Source organism: Denticeps clupeoides, chromosome 15, assembly GCF_900700375.1.
Source record: "Denticeps clupeoides chromosome 15, fDenClu1.1, whole genome shotgun sequence".
Taxonomy (NCBI): domain Eukaryota; kingdom Metazoa; phylum Chordata; class Actinopteri; order Clupeiformes; family Denticipitidae; genus Denticeps; species Denticeps clupeoides.
In genome coordinates this window covers 3377108-3388321 of record NC_041721.1, presented here as the reverse complement: position 1 = coordinate 3388321, position 11214 = coordinate 3377108, and the positions used below count along the sequence as shown (strand labels likewise).

The window sequence follows — 11214 nt, the reverse complement described above, 5'->3', positions numbered from 1 at the left end:
TCCATTAAATATCAGGTAAGCGTTGGTGTGGGGATCCTCTAGGTTCTCTGGTTTCTTCCTGAAGACATTTACACTACGAGAACCGGCAACTGTTGAGTTGTTCAAAGGTGTTCACTCTTTGATGTGCTAGTGCCCCGCCCCCTGACCCCAATGGCCTGTGTGGGCTCCGGCAGCCGTTACCCAGCTCAGGGTTCAGCGCAATTAAAATATCAGTATCTCACTAAACCGACCTTATAACAATAAAGTCCAAAAGAGACAAACGTGGGCAAGTTCTCCAGAAAGACCCCGGCAGGACAAATCCTGGAAAGCTCTAAGCCCCGCCCCCCTCATCAACACCACGAATGATGTGAGTGGGCGGGCCTTCGCGCCTCCTCCTTTGGCGCGTTCTCTCGGACTGCGGCCCTATTCCCCAGGTGGGAGAGGAGAGGAAATAAAAAACCAGGACACGGTCAATCAAGTACTCCTCTCTTTTTTTATTATTATTATTCTTTTTTTTTTCGTAATGAAATTTAAAACAGAGTACAGCCTTCCGGCAACAGACCTTGTTTTTGCGCAACTGTACACTGGCGTGTTCAAAAGAAGACAAAGAACACTTTTTGTGTTTGACTTAAAAAAAAAAAAAAACGAGTGTCAACCTGTCCCACGCGGCTCCCACCGCGATGTAACTCGCGCCCCCACACATTCCTAAATCCAGGAATAAGCTCTTTATAAATGTCAGAGAGAGACGTGGACCGAGTTCCGCACAAGTCCACACAAGACATTCCGAGCTCCCATTCCGTCTGGGAGTCACTCCGGGCTTCTCTGGCTTCTTGGCACTGACAGAAACGGTTGATCATTCAACGCCTGGCAAGGCGACAAATCGGGGATCTGCATTTTCACGAATTCCCGAATTCCAGGAATTTCCAGCAGTTGGTTTTATACATCCATCCATCATTGTGTCCAGGAGAATTATACAAGGAAGCAGAAAAATAAAATGAAATAAAAACCAAACCCGAGGCCAACAAACGTAAAAATATCTCGCTCCGAACTACAGACAGACGGCTGGATCGGTTCGGGCAGCAGCTAATTGGGTGGCGGGGGTCTCCCGGACCACCACAGTCCCTCAAACCACCTTAAGAGGAGAAGGTCCAGAAGCCACTTAACGTCCAGACAGGGATTCCATGGTACAGACGGGTCGTCAGCAGGCGACGTGGTCCCACACTAGGTCCACAGCGTCCCAGCGGGACACCTGTTGACCACCTTAATGCAGCTTCAAGCACCGCATTGTTCATAGCAGATGAAAAAAAAAAAACTAACAAAAAACATTGTTTTCTCCAACAGTTCAATCAATTTTTTACTTAATTAATAAAACAAAAACCAATAGAAAAAGATCAGCTATGTAAGGCTAATAGACATCCAAAAAGAAAACCCTACAGATTCACAATATATACAAAAAAAAAAACTCCAGCTTAGACGTTTGGAGAAGACTCCGCCCCCATTTCAGCAAATCTTTACATGATAATGATAAAGGGATGTCTGACATCTTTTTTTTTTTTTTTTAAAACATCTGCGGGCTGAAGGCTCTTCTATAGTGTGCGTGGAGGTGGAACGCCATCAAAACGGGGTGCAACGGTCTCGCTTGTGGGAAGGGAGCCCCGCCCACACGTCCCTGGCCTGGCCGTCCGAGGTCACGGCTCTGATTATGAATGCTGGAGCAGGTGACATGTAGTGTACGATTCACAAAAGCTTCGGGCAAACCACGTCCTCGAGGCCACGCCTCCGAAAGGTCATTTGTCTGAAACGTTAAACGTTAAGTCCAACTGAGGTAGATCTCTCACTGTCGCGAACATTCGGCGCGGTCTCCTGTAGTTCTCCACTTCCCGAGCAGACAGCCATGACGATCTTCTCACAACAACTAATGTAGAGTAAAGTAAAAGCCACCACTCTCTTATACCATGACGATGAAGAACGGCACGAACGACCCACCAACCAGCAACAAGGGAACTTGTTTAAGGCATCCTGAAACGCAGTCTTTTAGCACAGTGCCAGCTATGGCTTTGGTTTTAGTGTTTGCCCGGGACGCCGGGGGGGACGGGACAAAACGGCGTTGGTGTGGTGAGGGTCATGCACATGGAGGTCGGTCAGTTCTGTACAAATGTGCATATACGAGGACGGCCCGGGTGCCCGGCGGTGCGGGCGGTCCTATCTGCGGGCGGGCGCCGGGGTGCCGTAGCGCGAGGGAGCGTTGTCGTTGGGCGGCGGCAGCAGCGAATTCCCGTTGGAGCTGGCGGAGCAGCTGAGGCGGAGTCTCCGCAGGTACTCGGCGTGGACGGGCTTGTGGTTCTGAAGAACCTTGATGGCCTCCTCCACCGTGAACCACTCCCGCTTGCGGCCTGCGGGTGGGGGTGCAGAGAACAGCAGGTTATACCACCGACCGCCAGCAGGGGGAGTCAAGAGGCGCAGTCAGACGTAAACGGTTCTCAATATCTACTGCATCTTCTATTAATGTCTTTTTAATTACATTTACTTAGAACATTTCTTTATCCAAATACACAGCTTTACCAACCCGGGCAGAAATAGCGTTGGACGGCCAGCGCACTTGTTGGTAAACAAGCACGGCGGTATGCTCTTGAATTTCATCAAGCATCCTCTGCGCGAAACGTTCTCCGTTACTTAACTCTTCCTTCTTTTTTTGGGGCGGTGGTGGCCTAGCGGTTAAGGAGGCGGCCCCGTAAACAGAAGGTTGCCGGTTCGAATCCCGATCCGCCAAGGTGCCACTGAGCAAAGCACCGTCCCCACACACTGCTCCCCGGGCGCCTGTCATGGCCGCCCACTGCTCACCAAGGGTGATGGGTTAAATGCAGAGGACACGTTTCACTGTGTGCACCATGTGCGGTGCTACAAGTGACAATCACTTCGCTTTATTATTTATTTATTTGAGCACTTTTCGGGACTGTTACGTAGCGAATGTAATGAGGTGCGTATGCGTGACAGGATGGAAGCCCACAAGGGCCGGCGTTCCGGATTAAACGCCACTTTCCGCGCGTGTTATTTACAGAGTAAGGTGGTCTCCTTTACCGTTAGGCTCCGACCCTGTTAACGACCTTTTCCGGAACAGGTGGCTCGGTAAAGGAAGATTTATCCCGACGTCTGATGCAGGCGAGGCGCCGCTTGTGTTTCGCACGAAAAATTTAAAAGACCGCCGTGACCTTTCCTCCGTTTCCTCTGAAATTTTATTACTTAAAAAAAAAAAAAAGAAAAAACGCTCGCGGGGTTACGTCAACTCACCAATATTTACGGAGTCCTCCCAGGCTTCCAGGGTCTCGGTCACAGTCAGGACGTACACGTACGTGCGGTTCTTGCGATCCTGATTCTGCTTTTGGGACCAAACCAACGTGCGGTTTACAGGACGCGTCTAATACTGCCAAGCACGAGTAGAGCTGCTGAACCGAGGGCAGTTTTATTACGGAATTGAGCCTTACCTCAAACACGCCCAGCAAACGACCCAGCTTGCCCTTGACTCCGGCCTGCATCGGGAAAAGAAGCTGAGTGGACACTCCGAAAAACAACCAGCCGCCACGTACGCTACGCGAAAACGGACTTCCGTGTTCAAGCGCAGAATCGGAATACGCGGCTTTATGTCATTCGCATGAAAATAAAATCATGCACGTGTCGTGCTGAGGTTTCATCAAACCGTAGGGTGGTAGTAGTCTAGTGGGTAAGACACTCGCCTGTGAACCAGAAGACCCAGGTTCAAATCCCACTTGCTACCATCGTGTCCCTGAGCAAGACACTTAACCCTGAGTGTCTCCAGGGGGGACTGTCCCTGTAACTGCTGATTGTAAGTCGCTCTGGATAAGGGCGTCTGGTAAATTCCGTAAATGTAATGTAAATGAATCCTGCATCATCATATTTAATTCAATTCCTAGCCCCGCCCCCAGCAACCTTGACCTTTCAACTTTAGTAGAGTGGAACGTTTTGCTGCAATTGGTCCAATCCCGATTTGTTAAACCTCCGGGTGTGACCGTAACAGGTCGGTACTGGGAAAGAATTCCGGAATTCTGGATGTGATGCCGAGATGGGGCGGGGCTCCTGTGCCCGCCGTGGTGGGGTGGGAAGAATGTGGTGACTATCGTACAGCAGGGTCTTTAGCAAATAACAGCCCAGGAGTCGGGTGTTATGTGAACCATGGCCCAGTTTGGCCTGGTGTCTGTTTTTGGACGCGGCTCTGGCTCATCGGCGTGGCAATCGTCACAATGGAAAAATTGCCCGCGTATTCATTTCCTGATCACCATGGCAGCGGGAGCCGCCTCAATCACAGTGACACAAAAAAAAAAAAAAAAAAGTTTCATATTCATACTTAAATGTGACATAGAAATTTAGTTAACAGGATCAACATAACTCGTCTCAAACTCACCGTGACTTTTTACAGTTACGGCATTTGCCAGACGCCCTTATCCAGAGCGACTTACAATCAGTAGTTACAGGGACAGCCCCCCCCCCCCCCGGAGACGCTCAGGGTTAAGTGTCTTGCTCAGGGACACAATGGTAGTAAGCGAGATTTGAACCTGGGTCTTCTGGTTCATAGGCAAGTGTGTTACCCACTAGGCCACTACCACCCATATTTTTAAAAAAATAATGTTTTTTGGCGAGTTTGAATCTTTACGTACCTCCTCGTACACTTCCCTCACAGCAGCTCCACACGGCTCCTCCTCTGGTTCCATCCCTCCTCCCGGCACGATCCACTGGTCCGGGTGTCGGCTGCTGCTCACCAGCAGCACCTGTCAGGACGCCAGAGAGACAGGCCAAACATCACAGGGACGCCAGGCTGACCATAGAACTGCCTGGTACGGTCACGCCCTTATCTGTGCTCATCCTGACCCAGGCGGTGCAGGACGCGATGTGCCTCGGCCTAACTGGAATGAACTCCGAGCCGGACGGCACGTACCGACTCGTTCCGATTTCATGTTAGTCATAAAATAATGTACTACCATCGCGCTCAGAGATTTTGAGCAGAAGTTCACATTCTGAACTTTAATGACATCAATTGCCTTGGGCAATCGCCATGGTCTTCTTAACGGGGTGTGCCAGGCTTTTATTTTGAAATGGATCAAAGTGTGAAGTGGTTGTCAGTTGTGATACACAGCAGCACACGGTGCACACAGTGAAATTTGTCCTCTGCATTTAACCCATCACCCTTGGTGAGCAGTGGGCAGCCAAGACAGGCGCCCGGGGAGCAGTGTGTGGGGACGGTGCTTTTGCTCCTCTGCCGCTTCCTTAACCCACTGTCGTGAGCATGATGTGGGCGTGTTGAAAAGCAGAGCAGTGTGGTTTACAAGTTAGTCAAAATGTGCTGCGGTGCCTTTAGTTATTTAATAAAGTTTAATAAAGTTGCAACGCCGTCGAGTAACACCGTCTCCATGTCTGGAGATCGGGTAGCCGGCACAGACCAGGTACCAACAGCACCTAGTGTGTCACTGTGCTTTATTTTTTTTTTAAAAGCAGTGTAATTAACAGCTTTTAGGTGTTTTGGTAGACCAAAAACTACTCGAGTTTCTATATATATATAATATAGTTTTTATAATATTTGGTGACCCGTAATATGATACAATCACACATGATAATGACATTCCAACTGCAGGAAGGTTGTGTAGGATATGTTCATGATATCTGAGCAACGTTGCGTAAAAACTCCTTCACGGTCCGTTTCCATTGTCCATTTTGATACCACGCGGTGAAAATCCGGCACACACTGCAGTGCACCTGAGCTGAGGGTCTGACCTCTGTTGTGCGGCTTTATTTATAACGCCATTCTTTTCTGAGACTTCTCCGAAGAACACATGCGTCATGTCACGGCGCGAAATAGCTCCGGCGACCCTGCGCGTGCCAGCGGTGCCGCGGTGGCTCCTCGGTGGGCGCGAAGCGGCGTACTGAGAGATGTCCGCAGGATTTGAGCGTCCCTAATGAACAGGTGCGAGCTTCACTGGACTCTTACTTAATACTCCAATTCGCCTCGATTCCCCGAAGGACAGGGCGCCCGCGGCTAGAATCACAGCCTTTTGTGGGTGGAGTTTATGCGCTCTCTCTCTTCTCCCTCCTCGATGTGCAACGGCAAGTGAACGAGGCGAAGCGGCAACTCGGGCGGGTGTGGGCGTTGTCCATGAACGACGCGTGAGTCCCGTCGGGAAAGAGTGAGCCCAGATCTTCCATCACGAACAGTACGCACGGTCGCTTCCGGCGCGAGCAATGTCCATACTAGGGTGAAGTGATTTTCACATGTGGTACACAGCAGCACAGCACACGGTGCACACGGTGAAATTTGTCCTCTGTATTTAACCCTCACCCTTGGTGAGCAGTGGGCGGCCATGACATTAGGGGCAGTGGTGGCCTAGCGGTTAAGGAAGCGGCCCCGTAATCAGAAGGTTGCCGGTTCGAATCCCGATCTGCCAAGGTGCCACTGAGGTGCCACTGAGCAAAGCACCGTCCCCACACACTGCTCCCCGGACGCCTGTCATGGTGCCCACTGCTCACTCAGGGTGATGGGTTAAATGCAGAGGACAAATTTCACTGTGTGCACCGTGTGCTGTGTATCACATGTGACATTCACTTCACTTTATGACAGATGACGTATGTGGGGACGGTGCTTTGCTCAGTGGCACCTCAGTGGCATCTTGGCCGATCGGGATTCGAACCGGCAACCTTTTAATTACGGGGCCGCTTCCTTAACCGCTAGGCCACCACCGACCCCCAGTAGCCTGGTGGGTAACACACTCGCCTATGAACCAGAAGACCCAGGTTCAAACCCCGCTTGTGTCCCTCAGCAAGACACTTGACCCTGAGTGTCTCCAGGTGGGGACTGTCCCTGTAACTACTGATGGGCGTCTGGTAAATGCAGAACATGAATTTCACAGATTTTATGTCGTTTTCATGAAGCCGTACATGAGATGATCATTTCTTTGTACTTGCATAAGGAAATCATTACTGCAGCGGTTTTCAAATTAAATATGAGATATTGTTTTGACACTGACTACATCCTGGACTTCTCAAACCCTACAACCGTAGGACTTATTATTATTATATCATATCCAACCCTGCACTGACACCGTTTGCAGGCTCCCTCTACCCTGGAAGGGGGTCCCTCTCTGTATCACTCCTTCCCAAGGTTTCTTCCTTTCTTTTTTTCTCTCTCCTAGAGTTTTTTTTGTGTGGAGTTTTCCTTGTGTGCAGAAGGGTCAAGTGTGGGGGTGTCAACTGTAGGGCCTGTCAAAGCCCATTGAGACATACTGTATGTGATTTTGGGCTATATAAGAAATAAATGTTGTTGTTGTTGTTTTACGGCAGAATATGCACGTTTTTTTCTTGTTGTTTTTTAGTTGAAATGTGAACTGATGCACCGTCGGCGCGTGAGAGGCCATCCCAGGCGGGCCGTTCGGCTTTTCCGATCCCCCGATGTCAGATGGCGCGGCGCGCAGGTAATCCGCCGTGACGCGCGTCAAGGTGCCGCCGCCTCGGAGCGCCACTAACGGGATTGTGGGAGTCGGCCGCGTGAGCGGCGAGCACGTGTTGCCGCCGCCGCCCCCCTCCCCCGGCGGCCCACTGACACCCACGGCGCTCTTCCCGAGGAGAGCAGGTGTCCGCCTGGCCCACTTCAGGCCTCCACGCCGATCCCAAGATCTGCAGAAACGACGGAGCCGCTTAAAAAAAAAAAAGTGAAGTGAAACACTGCAGCACAGCACACGGTGTAACGGGTCCGCTGCTTTTTACCGTCGCCGTTGGTGAGCAGTGGGCGGCCATGACAGGCGCCCGGGGAGCAGTGTGTGGGGACGGTGCTTTGCTCAGTGGCACCTTGGCGGATCGGGATTCGAACCGGCAACCTTCTGATTACGGGGCCGCTTTCTTAACCGCTAGAACCACCACTGCCACCACCAGTTAAGGAACGTCACAAAAAAAGGAAAGAATCTTTGTTTCATTTGACTGATGGGAGAGGCGGGAATTACGGCCTTTTGGGAATTCGGACCAAGCGTTATCGTTCCAAGCAGACGCGGCGAAGCCGCCGGCAAAAAAAAATAACGGACGTCTGTCGATACCGGGATGAGCTTGGAAGGCGAACGTCGCTCGAGGTGCTGCGCCAGGCCCGAAGCCGCCGTTACGCAACCGCGCGTCTCTCTGGCGAGGACAAATCCGCTCGGGGACAAACGGCGTTCATTTTTAATAACCTGCATGCATACGGGAGACAGAGTTGAATTCACCGCGGAATTTTTTATATTCGTGCGGCATGGCGAGTGCTCCGGGGGTCGCCACGGCGAGGCAGTCGGGCACGCCCACTCCCGGGGATGCCGAGCGTCCGCTCTCTCTCCGTCGGGGGGGGGGACAGCCGGGAAGTCACACAGGAAATGAACGCGCAATCCGTCCCAGAGGGAGAAGCGCCCTTATCCAGAGCAACTTAGTCAGTAGTGACAGGGACAGTCCCCCTGGAGACACTCAGGGTTAAGTGTCTTGCTCAGGGACACAATGGTAGTAAGTGGGGTTTGAACCTGGGTCTTCTGGTTCATAGGCGAGTGTGTTACCCGCTAGGCTACTACCACCCTCTCTCAACAATCACATCACAGAATTTTTACACAAACTTTTTTTTTTTCTTTTTTTTTGTTTTCCACTTTATACCTCGCTGTTACAACTCCGGCGCTCCGGGCCGTTTACCAGCGTCCTTGTTTCGGCGAGTCGGGTTAACGAGAAACAGTCGGTGACCGAGGGGCGACATGCCGATGCGCCAGACGCTCGAGTAGAGCGAACCCGTGGACGTAAAAGTCCCTGGTGAATCGGTCAGCCCATCGGAGCTCGGGACTAAATGTTGCTTATGGCGGGTCGCTCGGCGCGCCTGCAGATGTTCCAGCAACGTCTGGGCGGGAGTTCCCGCCATTTCCACGTCGGACATTTCTGGACGACTTTAAACTTAAAAGTGGTAAAGTTAATAACACTGAACACGCAGTTTTTACTTAAATCACCACATGCATCAGAATAGGTCACTTAGACGCAAATGTGACGTTTCCTTCTATCCTCATCAATATGGGCTTCATAATTAAACCTTCAAACCTTCTTCAAAGTACCGAACGTATAAAGAAAGTTCCTTTTGCCAAAACTGCCTCAATTCAACATATTACATTTAACCGTAACAGCGGAAAGTGAAGTGATTGTCATTGCGAGACACGGCGACGCAACGAAGCGCGTCCTCTGTATTTAACAGTCAGCCCGGGTGAGCAGTGGGCATTTACTTTTACGGCATTTACCAGACGCCCTTATCCAGAGCGCCTTACAACGAGTAGTTACAGGGACAGTCCCCCCCTGGAGCAACTTAGGGTTAAGTGTCTTGCTCAGGGACACGATGGATTTGAACCTGGGTCTTGTGGTTCATAGGCGAGTGTTTTACCCACTAGGCCACTACGACCCGTATACGAGAACGGAACTCTCCACTCGGACACGCGCCGGGGCTGCGCAAACGGTGCATTTTACCAGTAAACACGCACCACCGGGCCGGGAAGACGTCGTCCCGAGAAAAGGACCAGGCTGCTGCGTGCCGTCTTCTTTTCTTCTTTATTTCTGGGCTAGAAATGGCCTGTCGGGAGTGTGGTGCAGGGATGTGTGAAGTTCTCACACACACACACACACACACACACACACACACACCCTGCAGACGAGCTTGAACCGGACGTGTAATCCGCCCTGCTGCTGCTGTGTGTGTGTGTGTGTATATATATATATATATATTTTTTAAACTTTAGTTCCTGAACTTCGTTTCTGGCATCACACCTTCGCGGGTTCGACCACGGCTGGAGGAACAATTTGGAACGAATGGCCGCACTCCTCCCCCCCAGGTGTCCCTCGGGATTTACCGCGACGTCTCGGCCAACCGGCGAGCCCGCTGCTCATGCTGCGCGGCCGCTGCGGTCGGGGACGAGCCCCGCGGACGCGCGCTCGGTCCCCACGGCCGCCGCCGGTCGGAACGGAAGCCCGCTCGAGGGAGCGAGGCGCCGCCGCCTCGTGCGCCTGACGGCGTGAAGCGCGGATCCGTGGCCCCGCCCCCCTCCCCCGGCGCTCCGAAACCAGCCCGAACTGGATGGCCGCGGCGGAGCGCGGAGCTCCGAAACCGGGCCGGTTCGGGTCCGTACCTCGTCCTCGCGGTCGTTCCGGAAGCACAGGCAGGCGGCGCGCTTCTTGAAGCCGTCGCCGTCGTACGTGCGCGTCTGGTTGGGCTTGAACTTCATGGCGCTGCGTCGCTGCGGCTGCTGGTGACGACGACGACGACGATGATGATGATGGCGGTGATGATGACGACGACGATCCTCCCCACCGGCGCGAGAGTCCGCGCTGCGTCGACGTTCTAAGCGCGCGTCGGCGTGCGAGTTCGGTGCGGGGCCGAGATTGACCGACGCGCTTGTCCTCTCTCCATGCGGTCCTGCCGTCGTCTCCCGCCGGGCGCGTCGCTGCACGACAGTCGCGCTGACACGCGGCTCGCCGCGCGCTCCTCGAGCCTAAATACCCGTCCGCGCCCCGCCCCCCGACCGGCGCCCCGCCCCCAGCTGCTGCTGGTCGCTGACCTTTCACCCCTCGGCACGGAGATGCGGCGTGCGGTTCGAACCCCGCTTGCTGCCGTCGTGTCCCTGAGCAAGACACTTCACAGTGAAAAAATGAAGTGATTGTGATGCACTGCAGCACAGCACACGGCGACGCGGTGAAACTTGTCCTCTGTATTTAACATCACACTTGGTGAGCAGTGGGCACATTTACAGCATTACATTTACATTTACACACTTATCCAGAGCGACTTACAATCAGTAGTTACAGGGACAGTCCCCCCTGGAGACACTCAGGGTTAAGGGACACTCAGGGACACAAAAAATAACCCTGAGTCTGAAAGCTCCTGCAGGAAGTAACTGAACCTAATGGATGGTGTCCCGTGATGAGGTGTCACAGTTTAATATTATTACAGAGGGGCGGGGTGAAACGAGCTCTTGGTCATGCGTGTAATTAGCGTGTTGTAATTCGCCTGTTGTTCGGCATCATTTGTGTCAATGTCCTGGCACGTGACATGTTTGTTTATTCTGCCTCAGCTGACTCTCAGGGTGATCAATCGACCCCCCCAGCAGTCACCTGATAAAAGGGGGGACTTCGACAGGCTAAAACTGATTATTCATTTACATTTAAGGCCTTTGGCAGACGTCCTTATCCAGAGCGACTTAC

General features: G+C 52.4%; 1 protein-coding gene across 2 annotated transcripts; it reads right to left on the bottom strand.

Annotated features, from left to right (window-relative positions):
• Positions 1-453: 453 nt before the first annotated feature.
• Positions 454-10505, bottom strand: nudt4b (nudix (nucleoside diphosphate linked moiety X)-type motif 4b). Of its 2 annotated transcripts, none has more exons than XM_028953996.1 (5): positions 10143-10505; positions 4650-4760; positions 3462-3506; positions 3268-3355; positions 454-2372 (listed from the first exon to the last, which is right to left on the bottom strand). In XM_028953996.1, exons 1-5 carry the CDS (start codon positions 10236-10238, stop codon positions 2182-2184), a joined length of 531 nt encoding a protein of 176 aa, XP_028809829.1. In that variant the 5' UTR covers positions 10239-10505; the 3' UTR covers positions 454-2181. The 2 variants fall into 2 exon arrangements, with proteins under 2 accessions (XP_028809829.1, XP_028809830.1); XM_028953997.1 differs by having other exon boundaries at positions 3268-3352.
• Positions 10506-11214: the final 709 nt, after the last annotated feature.